Raw genomic sequence first — 23,182 nt, 5'->3', positions numbered from 1 at the left:
GCAGCATATTCATTAAGAACCACTTAAAGAGAACCTGTCAATACAATTTTGTAAAATAAAGACACGACTGTAATGATGCTGGAATACTGACCGAATTAATATATTTGGGGAAGAAATCCGCTTTGTTCTTCTTTAATTACCATTTGAAGTTTTCTGCTAATTAGATTTCGGTGCACTGGAGCCGGACTCTACATGGGGTCTACTCCTCCCTGTCTGCAATTCCCCGACCCTCTGCTACCTCTGGTATGTGAATGCGGATCACTGCTGACATTTCATACAGAGGAGACGGGTCATTCTCAGATCAGAGGCAGCAGAGGGGCTCAGGAATCACATACAGGGAGGAAGAGACCCCTGTGTACAGTCCGGCCCCTGTGCACCGAAATTTAAATAGCAGAAAACTTCAAATGGTGATTAAATATGCGGATTCGTTCACCAAAAGTATCAATGTAGTCAGTATTACAGCGTCATTACAGCCATGTATTTACAAGTCGTGCTGACAGGTTCGCTATAGTTGAGTGAGTGAATGTCAAATTCTAGAGCATGGGAATTGGAGCAGTTCCTTCACATTGTAAACTGGTATGTGCGCCAGAAGCTAGACCCCAAGTGATCAGTCACTGGTCACCTACAATGTTGATGTTTGGCTCATGGAGAAATCCTTTAACCCCTTCCTGACATCAGACGTACTATCCCGTCGAGGTGGGGTGGGCCCGTATGACCGCCGACGGGATAGTACGTCATCACCGATCAGCGGCGCTCACGGGGGGAGCGCGGCCGATCGCGGCCGGGTGTCAGCTGCATATCGCAGCTGACATCCGGCACTATGTGCCAGGAGCGGTCATGGACCGCCCCCGGCACATTAACCCCCGGCACACCGCGATCAAACATGATCGCAGTGTACCGGCGGTATAGGGAAGCATCGCGCAGGGAGGGGGCTCCCTGCGGGCTTCCCTGAGACCCCCGGAGCAACGCGATGTGATCGCGTTGCTGCGAGGGTCTCCTACCTCCTTCCTGGCTGCAGGTCCCGGATCCAAGATGGCCGCGGCATCCGGGTCCTGCAGGGAAGGAGGTGGCTTACTGAGTGTCTGCTCAGAGCAGACACTTGGTAAGCCTGCAGCCCTGCACAGCAGATCGTCGATCTGGCAGAGTGCTGTGCACACTGCCAGATCAATGATCTGTGATGTCCCCCCCTGGGACAAAGTAAAAAAGTTAAAAAAATTTTTTTCCACATGTGTAAAAAAAAAAAAAAATTCCTAAATAAATAATAAAAAAAATATATATATTATTCCCATAAATACATTTCTTTATCTAAATAAAAAAAACAAAACAATAAAAGTACACATATTTAGTATCGCCGCGTCCGTAACGACCCAACCTATAAAACTGCCCCACTAGTTAACCCCTTCAGTAAACACCGTAAGAAAAAAAAAAAAAAAGAGGCAAAAAACAACACTTTATTACCATACCGCCGAACAAAAAGTGGAATAACACGCGATCAAAAAGACTGATATAAATAACCATGGTACCGCTGAAAACGTCATCTTGTCCCGCAAAAAACAAGCCGCCACACAGCATCATCAGCAAAAAAATAAAAAAGTTATAGTCCTGAGAATAAAGCGATACCAAAATAATTATTTTTTCTATATTTTAGTTTTTATCGTATAAAAGCGCCAAAACATAAAAAAATGATATAAATGAGATATCGCTGTAATCATACTGACCCGACGAATAAAAATGCTTTATCAATTTTACCAAACGCGGAACGGTATAAACGCCTCTCCCAAAAGAAATTCATGAATAGCTGGTTTTTGGTCATTCTGCCTCACAAAAATCGGAATAAAAAGCGATCAAAAACGGTCACGTGTCCGAAAATGTTACCAATAAAAACGTCAACTCGTCCCGCAAAAAACAAGACCTCACATGACTCTGTGGAGCAAAATGTGGAAAAATTATAGGTCTCAAAATGTGGAGACGCAAAAATTTTTTTGCTATAAAAAGCGTCGCTGGTTTCACACTTGCGTTTTTGTCTGCAGCGTTTTTTGTACGCGTTTGGTCGCGTTTTCAAACGCATGCGGTTTTTTTCTGCATGCGTTCATTTTCAGAAATACAACCTGCAGTATTTTCTTGCGTTTTTAAGCACATGCGTTTGTTTGCGTTAAAAACGCATGCATTTTTATCGAAAAAAAACAAAACACACTGAAAAGCCACCCACCACCATCAAGGTGATAAAGGGATCCAAACCCTAACCCTAACTCTACCTCTAACCTCACCCCTAACCGTTTAATGAACATTTTCTGACAGTCATAGTGCCACGTATTTCAGTGCCACGTATTTCAGTGCCACGTATTTCAGTGCCACGTGTTTCAGTGCCACGTGTTTCAGTGCCACGTGTTTCAGTGCCACGTATTTCAGTGCCACGTATCACGTATTTCAGTGCCACGTATCACATATTTCAGTGCCACGTATCACGTATTTCAGTGCCACATATTTTAGTGCCACGTATTTCAGTGCCACGTATTTCAGTGCCACGTATTTCAGTGCCACGTATTTCAGTGCCACGTATTTCAGTGCCACGTATTTCAGTGCCACGTATTTCAGTGCCACGTATTTCAGTGCCACGTATTTCAGTGCCACGTGTCACAGTGCCACGTATTTCAGTGCCACGTATTTCAGTGCCACGTATCACGTATTTCAGTGCCACGTGTTTCAGTGCCATGTATTTAAGTGCCACGTATCACATATTTCAGTGCCACGTATTTCAGTGCCACGTATTTCAGTGCCACGTATTTCAGTGCCACGTATTTCAGTGCCACGTATTTCAGTGCCACGTATTTCAGTGCCACGTATTTCAGTGCCACGTATTTCAGTGCCACGTATTTCAGTGCCACGTATTTCAGTGCCACGTATTTCAGTGTCACAGTGCCACGTGTCACAGTGCCACGTATCACAGTGCCACGTGTTTCAGTGCCACGTGTTTCAGTGCCACGTGTTTCAGTGCCACGTGTTTCAGTGCCACGTGTTTCAGTGCCACGTGTTTCAGTGCCACGTGTTTCAGTGCCACGTGTTTCAGTGCCACGTGTTTCAGTGCCACGTGTTTCAGTGCCACGTATTTCAGTGCCACGTATTTCAGTCACGTTTAGGGTTAGGGCTAGGGTTGGAGGTAAAGTTAGGGTTGGGGCTAAAGTTAGGGTTGGGGCTAAAGTTAGGGTTAGGGTTTGGATTACATATACGTTTGGATTAGGGTTGGGATTAGAATTATGGGTGTCAGGGCTAGGGGTGTGGTTAGGGTTACCGTTGGGATTAGGGTTAGGGGTGTGTTTGGGTTAGGGTTTCAGGTAGAATTGGGGAGTTTCCACTGTCCAGGCACATCAGGGGCTCTCCAAGCGCGACATGGCGTCCAATCTCAATTCCAGCCAATTCTGCGTTGAAAAAGTAAAACAGTGCTCCTTCCCTTCCGAGCTCTCCCGTGCGCCCAAAAAGGGGTTTACCCCAACATATGTGTTATCAGCGTACTCGGGACAAATTGAACAACAACTTCTGGGGTCCAAGTTCTCTTGTTATCCTTAGGAAAATAAAAATTTGGGGGGCTAAAAATCATTTTTGTGGGAAAAAAAAGATGTTTTATTTTCACGGCTCTGCGTTATAAACTGTAGTGAAACACTTGGGGGTTCAAAGTTCTCACAACACATCTAGATAAGTTCCTTGGGAGGTCTAGATTCCAATATGGGGTCACTTGTGGGGGGTTTGTACTGTTTGGGTACATCAGGGGCTCTGCAAATGCAACGTGACGCCTGCAGACCAATCCATTTAAGGCTGCATTCCAAATGGCGCTCCTTCCCTTCCGAGCTCTGTCATGCACCCAAACAGTGGTTCCACCCCACATATGGGGTATCAGCGTACTCAGGACAAATTGGACAACAACTTTTGGGGTCTAATTTATCCTGTTACCCTTGTGAAAATACAAAACTGGGGGCTAAAAAATCATTTTTGAGAAAAAAAATAAAAATTATTTTCACGGCTCTGCGTTATAATCTGTAGTGAAACACTTGGGGGTTCAAAGCTCTCAAAACACATCTAGATAAGTTCCTTAGGGGGTTTAGGCACATCAGGGGCTCTCCAAACGCAACATGGCGTCCCATCTCAATTCCAGTCAATTTTGCATTGAAAAGTCAAATGGCGCTCCTTCCCTTCCAAGCTCTGCCATGCGCCCAAACAATGGTTTACACCCACATATGGGGTATCATCGTACTCAGGACAAATTGCACAACATTTTTTGGGGTCCAATTTCTTCTCTTACCCTTGGGAAAATAAAAAATTGGGGGCAAAAAGATCATTTTTGTGAAAAAATATGATTTTTTATTTTTACGGCTCTGCATTATAAACTTCTGTGAAGCACTTGGTGGGTCAAAGTGCTCACCACACATCTAGATAAGTTCCTTAGGGGGTCTACTTTCCAAAATGGTGTCACTTGTAGGGAGTTTCAATGTTTAGGCACATCAGGGGCTCTCCAAACGCAACATGGCGTCCCATCTCAATTCCAGTCAATTTTGCTTTGAAAAGTCAAATGGCGCTCCTTCCCTTCCAAGCTCTGCCATGCGCCCAAACAATGGTTTACACCCACATATGGGGTATCATCGTACTCAGGACAAATTGCACAACATTTTTTGGGGTCCAATTTCTTCTCTTACCCTTGGGAAAATAAAAAATTGGGGGCAAAAAGATCATTTTTGTGAAAAAATATGATTTTTTATTTTTACGGCTCTGCATTATAAACTTCTGTGAAGCACTTGGTGGGTCAAAGTGCTCACCACACATCTAGATAAGTTCCTTAGGGGGTCTACTTTCCAAAATGGTGTCACTTGTAGGGAGTTTCAATGTTTAGGCACATCAGGGGCTCTCCAAACGCAACATGGCGTCCCATCTCAATTCCAGTCAATTTTGCATTGAAAAGTCAAATGGCGCTCCTTTCCTTCCGAGCTCTGCCATACGCCCAAACAGTGGTTTACCCTCACATATGGGGTATCAGCGTACTCAGGACAAATTGTACAACAACTTTGGGGGTCCATTTTCTCCTGTTACCCTTGGTAAAATAAAACAAATTGGAGCTGAAATAAATTGTGTGTGAAAAAAAGTTAAATGTTCATTTTTATTTAAACATTCCAAAAATTCCTGTGAAACACCTGAAGGGTTAATAAACTTCTTGAATGTGGTTTTGAGCACCTTGAGGGGTGCAGTTTTTAGAATGGTGTCACACTTGAGTATTTTCTATCATATAGACCCCTCAAAATGACTTCAAATGAGATGTGGTCCCTAAAAAAAAATGGTGTTGTAAAAATGAGAAATTGCTGGTCAACTTTTAACCCTTATAACTCCGTCACAAAAAAAAATTTTGGTTCCAAAATTGTACTGATGTAAAGTAGACATGTGGGAAATGTTACTTATTAAGTATTTTGCGTGACATATGTCTGTGATTTAAGGGCATAAAAATTCAAAGTTGGAAAATTGCGAAATTTTCAAAATTTTCGCCAAATTTCCATTTTTTTCACAAATAAACGCAAGTTATATCGCATAAATTTTACCACTAACATGAAGTACAATATGTCACGAGAAAACAATGTCAGAATCGCCAAGATCCGTCAAAGCGTTCCAGAGTTATAGCCTCATAAAGGGACAGTGGTCAGAATTGTAAAAATTGGCCCGGTCATTAACGTGCAAACCACCTTTGGGGGTGAAGGGGTTAAAGGGATTGTCTACTACTCGGGCAACCTGATGAGAGGGGGGATTATGAGCGCATCACGCCGTATCATCTGATGTTGAGGGTTAAAATCTGTGTCAGGTGCCAGTCCTGCTGGTGAAATTCCTTAGTATTCAGGCAACCCTGTCTCAATCAGCATATTTCCACCAGTAAAATAACCAGTTACACTCACGTCCGGCGCCTTTGCAGCAATGTGAGCTTTCGCTCTCATGGCGCTCACAAGAGATTGTTGTCATGTGAGCACTGATCCCAATCAGCGCTTGTTTCACTCTCTACACCTTTAGACATCAAGAGGAAGTGAGCGGCCGGCAGCAGTTCGGACTTCCTCTTGATGTCTGATTTGTCCAAAGGCTGGGAGAGAGAAACCAGCGCTGATTGGGTTGGAGTTATCAGAGTATTGAATAACCCCTCTAAAAGGCTTTATTCTCCTGCGTTGTTTAAAAAAATGAAATTGGAAGTGTACATACACTATACAAAAAGACACATAAGCATGTTTTTCTCAATATCTGACATGAGGTCAGAATAAACCTTTCCCATTTAGGACAATTTGGATTACCGTAATTATTGATATTTGCCAAATGCCAGAATAATGAGAGAGAGAGAATGTTTTAAGGCATTTTTATTACTTACTGCAAAGTCACAAGTTTACATACATTTCATTAGTAAGTGGTACCATTGCCCGTAAATTAATGACTTGGGTCCACCTTTAGGGTATCCTTCCACAGGCTTCTCACAATAGTTGGTCGGAATTTGAGCCCATTCAGTTACAACTGTATATAGTGTACTAGTAAAACAATTACAATTAAACCTCTGTAGTGTTTTTAATATTACAGAGCCCTTATAAATGCAAGCAAATCAGTGGCTGTCCGGGTTCTGAGACCTCCATCAAGTGCTCAAACCACCCCCTTCTTTTTCCCCAAAAGGTGCACAGTTCAGCAGAGAGGAGCACAGACTGGAGTGCGAATTCAAAAGAAAAGCATAAGCTATGAACCTTATACTTTTCATTTAGTCTGGTCCCCGCTATGGGTGCTCTTGGCAGGTGAGAGCTATGCCCTCCTATCTGCTGAGCTGTGTATCTCTCTGGTGAGTAAAAAGGAGGGTCATGAGTGAATAACGAGCGTCTTGAGAACCAGATCCCCCTGATTTGCATGTATTTATATTTATGTAATATGAAAAACATAAAGGTTTAATTACTCCTTAAAGGGGTTGTGCCATGAACAAAAGTACATTTTAATTAATACATTTTGGAATAAAAATAAACTCCACAATTGAATGTGTTTAAAAATAAAAGTTCCTGTGCTGAGAATCTTATAAATGTGTCCCTGCTGTGTAATGACTGTGTCTGACCGTACAGGAACATGGTGTGATCATACCACAGCCCCTGGGCAAGAGTATACAGACAGGACAGCACGGGATCACTGCTAATTTATTTTTTTTCTTTGAGGTAAAATATTGTTTAAAAACAGGGAAATGGTTTACCTCACAAAAAGAATCAACTGTAATGTCTGTATTTTTTTTTTTCTTCCCCCTGCCCAGGAGCTGTGGTATGATCAGGCCATGTTCCTGTACAGTCACACAGCCATTACACAGTACACAGCAGGGGAACATTTATAAGATTATCTCAGCAAAGGTTATTTAAACACATTCAATTGCGGAACTTATTATTATTCCAAGATCTATTGTTTAATATGAGCTTTTATTTGTGCCACAACCACTTAATGAAACTATTAAGATCCCTATGAGTTTAGTCAAGCCATTCTAGTTTACTAATCTGAGTACAATAATACTTTGTTCTTTTCTCACAATTCTTTTTGCAGCTAGCAGAGCTAAAGCAGGAATGCCTCGCCCGTGGTTTGGAGGTGAAGGGTAACAAGAGTGACCTGGTGAACAGACTTCAAGCATATATAGACGAACACGGTTGGCTAAAGCTCACATTTTAACTCTTCACTGACTTTATTAAAGGGTTATTCCAATCTTTATAAATAAATCTTGTTGGATAGTGGTTTTTACTTTAAATTTTTATTTTAAATTTTACTCATTTAAAATTTCTGCCGTTCTTGAGATAGTAACTTTTCTGTTTACAGCTCAATGGCTTGGAGGCTGACAATTGTTGCAAGACAGCAGATCATACACAGTGCTTCCAAGATATTCTATATTGGGCTTGTAAGCACCGTTTTGAAGCTATCTAGGATCACTGGAGCGTGTTGTTACCACCCTCAGTACAGTGCTTTCAAGCTAGACATTGTGGTCAGCCTCCTAGGCAGTGAGCTGTAAACATACGAAGTATGATAAAGGGGTTGGCCACTTCTCGGACAATCCCCTGTCAGTCACCAGGCCCCCCCCTCTTATAAAATAACATTCATCCTCGTTTGCAGCACCATTGTTTTTGCAAGCAGTATCGAATAATACCCATTTATGAAAAGGTAAAGGTGAATAACCCTTTAATTTTTTTTTTCGGGAAACTAGATGCAATTTCGACACCATCCAATGTAATTGTACATCTTTTTTAAACCATTATTTTATTACTTTTCTTATTGTATATTTGAAATGAAACATAATGCAACTTAACAAATAGCCTTGACTTGAAAATGTTGCTTAGTATAGTGCATGTGTTCTATGTAGTCTGTAACCATGGAGACACGTAGATCTGCTTAAGAGATCGATACGGAAAGTAGGTGCGACTATTTGCAAAGTAATGTTTTTTTTATTTTGCAGCAACAATAACACTAAATGGCTTTTAAATGTCTGTATATTCCTTTACAATGGGTTTTATTTCATTGCAACATGGAAATGTATTAGCTCTGGAATAGACCTTTCTGTCAATGTGGTTTTTAGAAGATAAGGTTACATAATAATTAAAAGGAATTTCTGGGAATAATAAATAAAGGAAATGTCATTAGAAATTAATTCCTAATTAGTTTTACTTATGAAGTCACACACATTTTAAGGAGGTATTCCACTACAGATTTGAAATGGCTTCTGTCTTATAGAAACTTGTCTTAGAACAGTGTTTCTCAACTCCAATCCTCAAGACCCACCAACAGGTCATGTTTTCAGAATTTCCTTAGTATTGCCCAGGTGATGGAATTAATGCTTGAGCAGGTAATGAAATTATCACCTGTGCAATACTCACCGAATATACAACTATAGATTTATGACTGCTGTTGTGTTGTGTACTGCTATAAGTAAACCCCACAGCACCTTTATTTTGCTGATACATAATAGAGATTAGACTCCCAGACCCTATATATTCTACATTCATGGCTTATGTATGGGATAATCCATCAATGTCTTACCTTGGAAGAAAACATGTCAGTTGTTTCTGTTCCAAGTTTGAGGGTATGTTTCCACGGTCTGTTAACGCTGCGGATTGGACACTGCGTACAGCCACAGCGTCCAGTCCGCAGCAGCCAGATGTTACAACATAGTGGAGGGGATTTTATGAAATCCCATCTCCACTATGCGTGCAGGGACGTCTCTGGCTTCCCTGCGTATATGCACATGCGGCGCGTCTTTCTAGACCGCAACATGTCTATTTTTTTTCCGGAGACGCTCAGTCTCCGCAAGATAAATATCACAGTCCAATGTATAGGATGCGGTAATTCTGCATGGTTCAATGAACAAAAGTGGAATCACTGTGCGTACAAAAGCCGGCAGCGTTTTGGACGGGGCGGGAATGTGCTGCTTCCAAAGCGCTGCCGATACTGACTGTAGAAACATACCCTTGTACAAAGACCTAGGGATTAACGTTTCTCCTTGTGGAGAGTGACAGGCCAGGCCAGGCCTGGCATGTCAGAATGAGGAGATTTATATACGCCATGTGTGCTCCTCTGGGAAATTAAACATACAAATTACTTTTTCAGAGAGTAAGAGGACTAGAACTGTACTGCCGCTTTTGGAAGTAGCAATCATAAAAGTCAATATCATCCTTTTTCAACAAAATGAACACGAAGAAGGAAAATTGCCCAGGAGAGAGTTAAGCCTTATCTACCTAAAGTCAGAGATTTCCTTTTCATATCAAATTACCGTATATACTAGAGTATTAGCCGACCCGAGTATAAGCCGACCCCCCTAATTTTGCAACAAAAAACTGGGAAAACGTATTGACTCGAGTATAAGCCTTGGGTGGAAAATGCAGCAGCTACCGGTAAATGTTAAAATTAAAAATAGATACCAATAAAAGTAAAATTAATTGAGACATCAGTAGGTTAAGTGTTTTTGAAGATGCTCCATACAAAATACGCCCCATATAATGCTCCATAAAATTTATGATGGGCCCCATAAGATGCTCCAGAAAATATGCCCCATATAATGCTGCACAAATGCTGATTATAGCCCCATAAGATGCTCCATACGGATATTTGGCCCATATAATGCTGCACAAATGCTGATTATGGCCCCATAAGATGCTCAATATCAAAATGTGCCCCATATAATGCTCCATACAGTTCATTTTGGCCCCATAGATGCTCCATATAACAATGTGCCACATATACCATATTTTTCAGACTACAAGATGCACTTTTTCACCCCAAAAAAAGGGAAAAATGGGGGGTGCTTCTTATAGTTGGGATGCAGGCTTACCGGCAGTGGTGTGGCGGCAGAGGTGCGGTGGTGGCAGAGTTGCGGGGATGATGAGGCACAGTGAGCGGTATGGCGTGAGCGGGGTCCCTTCCACAGGTGAGGTGACGCAGCGGCCGGGTGAATCATGGCTTTATCGGTGGCGGCGGCCATCTTCCTGAGACCGCGCGTGCGCAGATGGAGTGCTCTGCTTCCCGGGCTTCAGGAAAATGGCCGCGCGTGCGCAGATGGAGATCGCGGCGGCCATTTTCCTGAAGCCGAGATTTAAATCTGCGAACTCGGCTTCAGGAAAATGGCCGCCGCGATCTCCATCTGCGCACGCGCGGCCTCCCGCAGCCATTTTTCTGAGGCCCTGGTAAGCAGAGCACTTCATCTGCGCACGCGCAGCCTCAGGAAGATGGCCGCTGCCACCGATTAAAGCCATGATTCATCCGGCTCTGCTGCTTACCTTGGATGCCGGACCGCTGCGTCACCTCACCTTTGGAAGGGACCCTGCTCACGCCATACCGCTCATTGCGCCTCATCATCCCTGCACCTCTTCCGCCGCCACAGCACTGCTGCAACCCCCCCATGGACACCAGACCGTGGCGTCGCCCACCTAAACAGGAAGGGAGCCTGCTCAGGTGCACGCCATATCACCCACCGCACCTCTGCCGACACCATGCCTCCTGTGACCCTGCTCTGCCACCGCCAGCCCTCAGGTAAGATACTGTAAATTCGGACAATAAGACGGACCCCCATCTTATAAAAACCTTTTTTTTCTGCAATTTTCACCCCAAATTTGGAGTGCGTCTTATGGTCCGGTGCGTCTTATAGTCCGAAAAATACGGTAATGCTCCATGCAGTTCATTATGGCCCCATAATATGCTCCATATAACAATGTACCACATGTAATGCTGCTGCAATAAAAAAAAAAATTGACATACTCACCTCTCGTCGCTGCCCGCTGCTCCTCAGCGTCCCGTCTCTCCGCAGTGACTGTTCAGGCAGAGGGCGGCACGCAAACTAATACGTCATCGCGCCCTCTGACCTGAACGGTCACTGCAGAGGACGCGGAAGAGAAGGCGGCGGTGGAACGAGGGAAGGTAAATATGAAATACTCACCTGCTCCCGGCGCCGGAAGCTTCTTCCTCTGTTCAGCGGTCACTGGTACCGCTCATTACAGTAATGAATATGCGGCTCCATCCCTATGAGAGTGGAATCCATATTCATTACTTTAATGAGCGGTACCACGTGACCGCTGAACGGGAAGAAGCTGCCGGAGACCATGGGACATGTAGGGACCGCGTCAGGAACGCCAGGAGCAGGTGAGTATGTGACCGTCGTCGCTCCCCCTCACCCGCCGACCATGACTCTAGTATAAGCCGAGAGGGGCACTTTCAGCCCATTTTTTTGGGCTGAAAATCTCGGCTTATACTCGAGTATATACGGTATGTGCAGAATGATGTGAATTCTTTTTATCATAGTATAAACCGTTATTTCTCTATCGCCTCTCATTGGGGGACACAGGAACCATGGGTGTATGCTGCTGCCACTAGGAGGCTGACACTATGCACAAAAAAAGTTAGCTCCTCCTCTGCAGTGTACACCCCACCGACTGGCATTATGCACTTCAGGTTTAGCTTAGTGTCAGTAGGAGGTGGACACGGGTCTTTCATTAGACCCTTATCTACCTCAATGTGCGTCGTTTTCTTACAGGTTTTCCGGAGGGATACAGGGTGAACAGTCACACCTGTAATCCCACAATACGGACTATGAGTACGGCGTGTACTGCCACCCCGTATCATCATAGATCTCTCAGCAGGACCAAGATCCTAGCACACAAGCGTGCTCAGAAGTCCGGGCCTGCCTCCGTCCCCCACCCACTCGCCCACCAGAGCCTGTCAGTTGCGGAGACGAGGACGTCCATTACAGCTCCTTGGACGTCTCATTCCTCTTCAGGTTAGTAACGACGTGGGATGTTTAAGGTGAGTATTTTCCCTGTTCCATCCCATCCCATCCCAGATCTTCAAAGGGGGTGCTTTATTGAGGGGATCTTACTGGTCGTCGCCCGTTGCATGCGGGTAGCTGCACGCAGATGTAGGGCCTTTACTCTGTCGCCTCATTGGGGGACACAGGACCATGGGTGTTATGCTGCTGTCCACTAGGAGGCGACACTATGCATAATCTGAAAAAGATTAACTGTGGCTCCTCCTGTGCAGTATACGCCACTGGACGGCATCAGCCTTTTCCAGTTTTTGCTTAGTGTCGCATAGGAGGCACACCTAAAAGATTTTTACTCCGTTTTTTTCCGACGGGATTACAGATGAAGAAAAGAGGGTCTCCTGTGAGACTCCCGGCATGGCTCCTTCTTCGGCCCCCTATTACGAGGTGCCCAGTTGAAGTAGAGATGGCTATTCCCCATGTCGCTCCTTCCCCAGTCCCTCGGGTGCTGGTTCGAAGTCGAGACCCCCCCTCCTTCCCCAATTCCTTTTGGTTTCTGGGTTGAGGTCGAGGCGAGGATAAAGGCCCCTGAAGGTGACAACAGCACCCTCCCTATCCCCCTCTGGGGGTATTAGGTTGAGACACCTCAGGTAGGGCCTGTACAGGCAGCATTCTACAGATCCCAGCAATGGGCCAGCACACTGCGCCTGCATCCAGGGACCCCAGTCCAGCTGCGGGCTCCTGTTGGGGCCGGGGGGAGTGCAGGCAGTCATGGCACATACAGACACAGGGTTCCCTGCACCCCTGTCTCTGCGGCAGCACCAGCTCTATACTGCCTCAGGGAGACCCCAACCGGGCTCCCCCTTCCGCTTATAGCCCCACCGCCATCCTGCCTTTAAATCCGGAGGGGTCCGGTTCAGATCCGACCCCCTCCCGGACTTTCGCGCCGGCCTGGAGCCCTTCTGGGCCTCAAACATCTAATTTAGGCCCCGACTTCGGCCTAGCTGAAGCCGCCGCCTCCTCTCTGCCCCCCGGCCCGCCCCCCGGATGACAAATATGACACTCTACATTGTCATAAAGGGGGTGGATCGAGACAGAAAGGGCGCGTTTTTACACAGCCTTGCCGCCTTTTTTCCAGCTCTCCGCCCCCTTCTCCCTTCTCAGCAGCCATTTTTTCTGCTGCAGATTAACCCTGCATCTCCCGGTCTGCAGGGCCAGGCAGCCAGTCTCCGGGGGGCACAGGACTGTGGATCTTCGGCGCTGGACCTAGGGGCACACTGGTGGGGTAAGATCACAGCTGGGTTTTTTACTCAGCTGTGAATCCATATTACCTATAAGGCTCCCCTGTGGGTTTCTCTACCCCTGTAAGGTCCTGTGCTGGCAGCACTTCTGCACTCTGTGCACTATGCCGGGCTCAAGGTCCAAGAGAACCAGGCAGAACTGCTATTATGCATTCTGCACAGCCTGCGGGACCGCTCTCCTCAGTAGTAGCACGTACCCGCATTGTCAGAACTATATACAAACTAATGTGTCAGAGCCCCAAGAAGCCCCTGCCAATGCCTCGGTGTCTAGTGCCACGCCGGAATGGGCTACTCAGATATCGCAATCTATGACGCAGTCTATAGATAACCTAACCTCCACATTGCTTCAGGCTCTGCAGGGTCATGCCCCGGCTATGACCGTTACCCAGCAAAGGGAGAGCTTGACTCAGGAACAAGATGACCCTGGCACATCCACGTCTAGGTCAGGACGCAAGCGGACCCATAGCTCAAGTCCATCTGCGTCATCCCATAGCACACGGTCATCCCCCTCTAGGGAGAGACACCGTAGACCGTCCCATTCCAGGGACAGACAATGCAGATCTCCGCAATCCCCGACCAGAGAAGGCCTCCTCCCCGGCCCACTCAGCAGGGGACCCCTCAGTGATACACAGAATTCGGAAGGCATCTGCGACTCTGACTCAGACAGAGAAACGGAGGGGCCCCTGATCCCAATCCCTCCTAGCAATACAGCGCTAGTCGAGGACATAATTTCATCCATCCATCGGGTGCTGGACATTTCTGATCCGCCACCAGAGGCCCCAGAACATAAGATTTCCTTTGAAGGACCTCTGAAGCTGCCTAAGGTTTTCTCTAACCACCCAGAGTTTAAGGCGATCCTTAAAAAGCAGCTCTCACAGCCTGAGAAAAAATTCGCTAATCGCAAATATCTGGAGGCGAGGTACCCCTTCCCACAGAAGGACACCAAGGAATGGACAGATCCACCTGAAGTGGACCCCCCAGTCTCTAGGCTAGCAGCACAGACCCTCCTTTCACTGCCAGATAGCTCAACCCTCAGGGACGCAGCAGACCGGCAGGTAGAACGCATGGCTCGTTCAATTTTCGAGGCAGCAGGGGCATCCCTGGCTCCCGCGTTCGCCTCAGTTTGGGCTGCCAAGGCCATTCTTGGCCTGGGCAAAGAATTTACAAGCTCTCCAAGCATCCGGTCCTGAGCTGTCGGACCAAGCGGTTCAAATAGCAGTTGTAGCAGACTACATGCTCCATGCAGCTCTGGATTCAGCAAGGGGAGTAGCGGGGATAGCATCAAACGCCATCACGATTCAGCGTATCCTCTGGCTGCGGGAATGGAAAGCGGACGCAGCCTCAAAGAAGTCCCTCACGCACCTCCCCTACCTCAGTGGGAGACTTTTCGGTGAACAGTTTGACACTATGATATCCAACGCCACCGGGGGTAAGAGTACTTCTCTTCCCCAACTGAAACCTAAACCCACTTACAAGAAGTGTAACCAAACTCGATTCCGATCCTTTCGGAATTCCGTCTCGCGTCCAGCACAAAATCATACCGTTCCCCACGCAGGGACAACTCATGATCGACGCAAAGGTCGGACAAGACCTGGCAGTCAAAAGCAGGCCAGCCTCAGCCCAGAGGAGGAAAATCTCAGACTTTCTCCTCATCATGACTCACGGACTCCGGAAGACACCACACCAGTAGGCGGCCGACTTTTGCCCTTTCATCAAGTCTGGCTGCCTATTACAGAAGACAGGTGGGTCAGGGAACTAGTGTCTTCCGGATACAAAATAGACTTCACCTCCAACCCACCAGACCGATTCTTCCTCTCTGTCCCCTCAAAACCACCAGCCAAGGCTCGTGCCTACCACCAAGCGGTCTCCTCGCTTTTTCAAGCAGGAGTCATAGTACCGGTACCCACGACCGACCGCTTCCGAGGGTTCTACTCCAATCTGTTCGTAGTTCCCAAGAAAGGAGGCAGTATACGTCCCATACTGGACCTAAAACAGCTCAACAAATATGTACGGGTCCGTTATTTCCGCATGGAGTCCCTTCGGTCCATCATTGCGTCCATGGAGAAGGGAGAATATCTCGCCTCCATAGACATACAAGACGCATACCTGCATATACCCATTGCACCTGCCCATCAGAGGTTTCTCAGGTTCGCAATAGGCCAGGACCACTACCAATTCGTGGCTCTCCCTTTCGGACTCGCCACGGCTCCCAGAGTGTTCACCAAGGTCTTGGCAGCCACCATGGACGTCCTGCACTCCAGAGGCATAGTAGTCGTTCCATACCTGGACGATCTACTCATCAAGGCTCCCACCTTCAAGGACTGCGAGCTCAGCGTCTCAATCACAACCGATGCTCTCAGTCGCATGGGCTGGTTAATCAACCTACAAAAGTCATCACCAACCCCGAGTCAGTCCCTGACCTTCCTGGGAATGTTATTCAACACCTCCAGGGGTCTAGTGCTCCTTCCCAAGGACAAGGCACTGGCTCTCCGACTAGCAGTTCGCACCCTCCTCCGCAAACCCCCTCAATCTCTCCGGTTTGCCATGAGAGTCCTCGGCAAGATGGCAGCAGCAATAGAAGCTGTCCCATTTGCCCAGTTTCACCTCAGACCTCTCCAACTAGCCATTCTCAACTCCTGGGACAGGAATCCCTTTTCTCTCGACAGGGAGTTCCAGCTAACGTCGTCAACCAGGAGGTCCCTGCACTGGTGGCTCAAGCCAACCTCGCTAGCAAAGGGGAAATCCTTTCTCACAGGTCAATGGAAGGTTCTGACCACCGACGCGAGCCTGACGGGTTGGGGTGCGGTGCACCTACACCACAGGGCAAGTGGTCCCCAGTGGAAGCGACCATGCCCATCAACATCCTGGAAATTCGTGCCATCCTTCTGGCATTGAGGGCCTTCCATCACTTACTGGCAGCCTCTCACATCAGAATACAGTCAGACAACGCCACGGCTGTGGCATATGTGAATCACCAAGGGGGGACCCGCAGTACCCAGGCGATGCGAGAAGTGTCACACATCCTCTGCTGGGCGGAGGACACAGGGTCGGTTCTTTCGGCGGTCCACATTCCGGGTGTGGACAACTGGGAAGCAGACTTCTTCAGCCAACAAGGAATAGACTCAGGAGAGTGGTCTCTCCATCCCGAAATTTTTCACCAGATCTGTCTCCGCTGGGGGACCCCGGATGTGGACCTAATGGCATCCCACTTCAATGCCAAGGTCTCCAACTTCATGGCCAGAACACACGATCCGCGGTCGCTCGGAGCAGACGCTCTGGTTCAGGACTGGACCCAGTTCCAGCTTCTGTATATTTTTCCACCTCTCCCCCTGATATCCAGAGTGGTGAGGAAGATCAAACGAGGGAGTTCCAACCATCCTAATTGCACCGGACTGGCCCAGACGCACATGGTACGCCGACATCGTACAACTCACTGCAGACGCCCCCTGGCGTCTCCCCGACCGCCACGATCTTCTATCACAAGGCCCGTTCTACCACCAGAACTCAGGGGCTCTCAATTTGACGGCATGGCCCTTGAGACCTGGGTTCTAACCCAGACAGGGCTCTCGACGGACGTCATTGGAACCATGATCAGGGCACGGAAACCAGCCTCTGCCAAGATTTATTACCGTGGCCAGATGCCACTCCCTTATTCCCTACCCAAAGTACTTGGTTTTCTCCAATCGGGTCTGGAGGCCAGGCTGTCATTGGGCTCGCTTAAGAGCCAGGTGTCAGCCCTCTCAGTGCTTTTTCAAAGGCGCATTGCTACCAAGCCGCAAGTAAGGACTTTCCTTCAGGGGGTTTCCCGATTGGTTCCCCCCTACAGACGACCACTAGAAACGTGGGACCTCAACCTGGTCCTGACAGCATTGCAGGAACCACCCTTCGAACCCCTTAAGGAGGTCCCGCTCCGCCTTCTTTCCCAGAAGGTGGTTTTCCTGGTGGCAATCACCTCGCTACGCAGGGTGTCTGAACTGACAGCACTCTCCTGCAGACGGCCCTTCCTGGCTTTTCACCAGGACAAGGTAGTTCTTCGTACGGTCCCATCCTTCCTTCCGAAGGTTGTGTCCAACTTCCACCTCAATGAGGAAATTTCACTACCATCCCTTTGTCCGGTTCCGGTTCATAGAGTGGGAAGGCTCTGCATACGCTTGACCTTGACAGGGCATTGCGTATATACGTGTCTAGGACTGCGTCCTTCCGGAGGTCTGATTCTCTTTTCCTCCTTCCGGAAGGCGGCCACAAGGGTCTGCCAGCTTCCAAAGCTACCCTTGCCAGGTGGATCAAATCCACCATACAAGAGGCCTACCGCCTTAAGAATTCTCCTCTTCCAGCCGGTATTACGGCACACTCTACACGGGCGGTAGGGGCCTCCTGGGCCATTCGGCACCAGGCTTCGGCACAACAAGTGTGTAAGGCGGCCACTTGGACTAGCTTACACACGTTTACTAAACACTACAGGGTTCATACCCAGTCCTCAGCGGACGCGAGCCTGGGTAGATGTGTCCTGCAGGCGGCGGTGCCCTAAGTATAGGGGCCTGTCTGCACAATATTCGTCCATTGCTTCCCACCCAGGGACTGCTTTAGGACGTCCCATGGTCCTGTGTCCCCCAATGAGGCGAGAGAGTAAAGGAGATTTTTGTGTACTCACCGTAAAATCTTTCTCTTAGCCACTATTTGGGGGACACAGCTCCCACCCTGTTGCCCTTTCCGGGCCGTTGTAACTGTTGAGTTCTCATATTGTTTTCTTGAGCTCGTACATAGTTGCCTTCTTACAGGCATAATTATGTTATTCATGCTACGTTCCTCCTACTGCTTTTGCACAAAACTGGAGAAGGCTGATGCCGTCCAGGGGTGTATACTGCACAGGAGGAGCCACAGTTAATCTTTTTCAGATTATGCATAGTGTCGCCTCCTAGTGGAAAGCAGCATAACACCCATGGTCCTGTGTCCCCCAATTAGAGGCTAAGAGAAAGAGATTTTACGGTGAGTACACAGAAATCTCCTTTTTTCAGCCGCACGGGCCGGGATCGCGTTGTCTTGCGGCGGCCGCGCTTCTTTCTGTCTGCTGCGCCGCTTCCGTGGCTGCGGCCGCTCTGCCTCCTGTTCCGGCGCAGCGGCCTTTGCAGGCTACCGCTCCTCTTCGGGCCCCTGCTGCGCTGCTCCGGCTGCAATGCCATTTGTTCCAGCGCGGCAGCCTTGGCAGGCTACCGTGCCGCTTCCTACCTGCGGCGCACTGCTCCGGCACCGCGGTCTTGCATCGGCGGTTGCCGGCCTCTAATTTAGGCCCCGGCTTCTGCCCGGGCCTACTTCCGGTGCCGTGACTCCGCCCACTTCTGTCTTTCATCGGGCGGGCTTTTCTCCCGCCCGACAATCTCTCACAGCGGTCACCACCTTTTCTCCACCCACCGGCGCCATCTTGGGACTCCTGAGCGCACGAGTCCTCTCCACTCTGTACCGCCGTTTGGCGCCACATCTCAGCGGTCACCATCTGGAAGGGGTGCCGGTCATTCGGTTCCCACTTTTTGGATTGCCTCAGGAGCTCATACCGCTTTCCTGCCTAAAGGGCTACTTCTCACCGGAGGTCAATCCCGCAAGCCGGACAGCTTCCTCCACCTGGAATCCTTTTTCATCTGCCATGAGTAGCTCTGCACTGCAGACTGACACTCCCCTCTTCCCCCTGTCCCCTAAACCTCTGGCATTTTCTTCAGGGACCCTTCAATATGTCTTCCTCTAAGGGAGGCCGCTCTCGTCCTACTTCTTCCTCTTCTTCATCTGCATTAGTCAAATACTTTGCATGTTCATCTTGTAACTGCAAACTTCCCTCAGGTCAGTCCTCTCCACTCTGTCAGGCCTGCAGCAACCCGATCGTGCCCACCGCCCAGGATCCCCCGGCCGCTCCGCTTGAGAGTGATACCCCAGGCTAGGCTTCCTCTCTGTCACAATTGGTAGCGGATCTAACTCGGGTGTCTCAAACTCTGGTGTCCGTACTCGATCGATTTCCCCTGCAGGCTCCCGTAGTTGTCAGCGGGTCGCAGGAGCCTCCGTCCGAGCCCTCCATTATAAGCCGCAAAAGGTCCAGACAGGAACGTCGGTCTGAGTCCTCTTCTCGCTCCATTTCGCCACACGGTCCTCCTCTGTGGTCGGCTTCCTCCCGGTCCTCCTCCCCTGAGTTAGGCGAGGCGTTCTCTGATACGCCCTCAGAGGATATTTCGGAGCTGGATTCTAACCAAATCGCTACCATGAGGGATATGGTTCAGAATCTCATCGGAGCAATAATTCAAACCTGTGGCATCAAGGATTCTTCTACTGAACCCGCAGATCAGGCGGTTTTGTTTAGACGGGCTAAACCACCTTCCAAGTTTTTTGCTCCTCACCCTGAATTCAAGGAGATCATGAACAGAGAGAGAGCGAATCCGACCAGACGTTTTCAGAGGGGAAAACACCTTGGAGTTTTATATCCTTTTTCTCCAGAACTTACCGCCAATTGGACTGTATCTCCCTCGGTGGATCCCCCAGTTTCCAGGCTGTCCACCAACACGGTGCTTCCACTGTCCGGCGGAGCATCTCTGAAGGATTCTAACGATAGTCATAGATTCCTTTGCGAAGTCAGCCTTTGAAGCGGCTGCAGCTACTCTATGCCCAGCTTTTGCTTCCACTTGGGTTTCAAAATCCATATCCAAATGGGCCAAACAACTCCGTCAAGGCATCCTGGACGGGGCTCCACCCGGACAGCTGGCGGAGCTTGCCAACCAGATTTCTCACGCGGGTGAATACCTGGTCTCCGCTTCTCTTAATGCCGTGTCTTGTGCGGCTTAGGCGTCCAGCAATGCTGTTGCCATCCGCCGGACCGTTTGGCTCACGGCCTGGCAGGCGGACTTGTCTTCCTAGAAGTCCCTTACCAGCCTGCCTTTTCAAAGCTCATGTCTCTTTGGTTCTAAGCTGGACCAAATCATTAAGGACGCCACTGGGGTACAAGTTCTCTTCTTCCCCAGGCTAAACCTCGTCGCCCTCCTCCTAGACGGCAATTTCGGTCTTTTCGTCGCTTCGCGGCATCAAACTCCTTTTCCCAGCAGCAACAGAGGCCACAGGTACGCCAAGAGAAGAAGACAGTATCCTTTAGGCCCACTCCTTCCTGGCGTTCTCGCTACTCCCAGGGTAGATCCTCCAGGTCGAGGACTGGAAGATCCACCTCGGCATGACTCTCGGCAAGACCCCAGCCCACTTCCCAGGCTGGGCGTCCGTCTCCTCTTCTTCAGGGACGTCTGGATCTCCTCAGTAGAGGACGCATGAGTCAGGGAAGTTGTATCCTCGGGATACAAAATAGTTCGTTTCACGACCCCGGGATCGTTTCTTCAAATCCCGACCTCCAAGAGACCCCGCTCTAGTTCCGGGTTTCTTCGCAGCCATCGCTTCTCTCCTCAAAGCCGGGGTGATAGTTCCCATCCCAGAAAAAGAACGGCTCACAGGTTTGTTTTCAAATCTTTTTGTGGTACCCAAAAAAGACGGCAGGGTTCGTCCCATTCCGGATCTCAAATTGCTGAACAAGAGAGTTCGTCTGAGTCACTTCAGGATGGAATCTGTTAGTTCAGTAATTGCTTCCATGGAGGCTCAGGAATTTCTGTGTTCCATAGATATTCAGGACGCCTACCTCCATGCCCCGATATTCCCGGGACATCACCGATTTCCTGCGCTTTGCGGTGCTCCAGGACCATTTTCAGTTCGTCGCCCTGCCATTCGGTCTTGCAACTGCTCCCAGGGTTTTCACGAAGATCATGGTGGCGCTGATAGCCATCTTGAGGGTCAGAGGCCTGGTTCTGTTTCCATACCTCGACGACATCCTCATCAAGGCTCCGTCTTTTTCTCAGGCTCACAAAAGTCTGTCGATCGTCCTCGACACCCTAGCCCGCTTTGGGTGGCTGGTCAACCGGAAGAAGTCCTGCCTTATTCCTTCTCAGCGCATCGTTTTTCTGGGCATGCTCTTCGACACTCATCAGACCAAAGTCTTCCTTCCCGAAGACAAGAGATCCATCCTTCGTCGGGACGTACGCTTGCTCTAGGGTCCTCGGTTTCCCTCCTTCCGATCGGCCATGAAGGTTCTGGGGAGGATGGTAGCAACATTGGAAGCTATTCCCTTCGCCCAATTTCACTCACGACCTCTTCAGCAAGCCATCCTGTCTCAGTGGGACAGGTCTGTCTTCTCCCTGAATCGTCTGTTCCGACTCTCTCCCCGGGTCAAACGGTCTCTCAACTGGTGGCTGACGTCACCTCTCATCTCCCAGGGCAGGTCCTTCCTTCCAGTTCACTGGTAAGTGGTGACGACGGACGCCAGCCTGCTCGACTGGGGTTAGGTGTTTCGCCACCTGACTGTTCAGGGTCGGCGCAGGAGTCAACTCTGCCGATCAATGTCCTCGAGATTCGGGCCATCTTTCTGCCCCTTCGTCACTGGGAAAGGATTCTCAGGGGTCTACCAATCCGAATCCAGAGGGACAATGCCATGGCGGCGGCATATGTCAACCATCAGGGGGGGCCTCGGAGCTCCTTGGCCCTGGCCGAGGTCTCCAAGATCCTCCTCTGGGCAGAGGCAACGGTTCCGGTGATATCCGCGGTGCATATCCCCGGCGTGAACAATTGGGCCGCCGACTTCCTTAGCCGCGCGGGTCTCGCTGCAGGGGAATTGTCCTTGCATCAGGAGGTCTTCCATCAGATTTGTCTTCGATGGGGGACTCCGGACGTGGACCTCACAGTGTCCCGAATGAACAGGAAGGTTCCTCGGTTCGTCTGCAGGTCTCGCGATCCTCTTGCAGTGAGCGTCGACACTCTGGCCATTCCTTGGTCGCAGTTCGTGCTGCCCTATCTGTTCCCATCCCTTCCCTTGCTTCCCAAGCTTTTGAAAAAGATCAAAGCGGAAGGGGTGCCGGTCATTCTGATTGCCCCAGATTGGCCCAGGAGAGCTTGGTTTGCGGAGATCGTCAATCTTCTCGTGGACGCCCCCTTTCGCCTTCCAGACAGGCCCGATCTGCTGTCTCAGGGTCCGATTTGCCACCCGAATTCTCGGTCGCTCAGTTTAACGGCGTGGCTGTTGAGACTGCAGTTCTAAGAGCGTCCGGCCTTTCGGACCGGGTGATTCACACCATAATCCAGGCTCGGAAGCCTTCGTCTTCCAGGATCTACTATCGTACCTGGAAGGCTTACTTCCGTTGGTGCAAGTCCAACCGCGTTTCACCTATGTCCTTTCCCTGCCTTCCATCTTGGCCTTCCTTCAGGCAGGACTGGATTCAGGCCTTGCTCTTAGTTCCCTAAAGGGCCAGGTTTCTGCGCTCTCTATCCTTTTTCAGAAGATGTTATCTTCTCGGCCACAGGCTGAGACCTTCCTTCAAGGAGTAGCCCATGCTGTTCCTCCATACAGGGCCCCTGTGGATTCATGGGATTTAAGTCTTGTGCTGGACGTTTTGAGGGGTTCCCCCTTTGAGCCTCTCAGGGAGGTTTCCCTGTCAGGTCTATCTTGGAAGGTGGCCTTTCTTGTGGCCATCACTTCTATTCCCCGCGTTTCCGAGTTGGCGGCACTTTCTTGGATTCTCTTTTCGTCATTCCTGATGGCACGCGTAGAGGCCTGCCGGCTTCC

At 49.1% G+C, this 23,182-nt stretch overlaps 1 protein-coding gene across 2 annotated transcripts in view; it reads left to right on the top strand.

Moving 5' to 3' along the window:
- SARNP (SAP domain containing ribonucleoprotein) overlaps positions 1-23,182 on the top strand; it is a 164,134-nt gene that overhangs the window by 9,167 nt on the left and 131,785 nt on the right. For both annotated transcript variants that reach the window (XM_077297587.1, XM_077297586.1), the window contains exon 2: positions 7,570-7,669. In XM_077297587.1, coding sequence (XP_077153702.1) covers positions 7,570-7,669 — 100 coding nt within the window. The remainder of the gene's footprint in view (positions 1-7,569; positions 7,670-23,182) is intronic.

This window comes from Ranitomeya variabilis, chromosome 3 (genome assembly GCF_051348905.1).
Source record: "Ranitomeya variabilis isolate aRanVar5 chromosome 3, aRanVar5.hap1, whole genome shotgun sequence".
NCBI lineage: Eukaryota > Metazoa > Chordata > Amphibia > Anura > Dendrobatidae > Ranitomeya > Ranitomeya variabilis.
The sequence above is the reverse complement of the archived record's forward strand: the minus strand, read 5'-3'. Positions and strand labels throughout refer to the sequence as shown.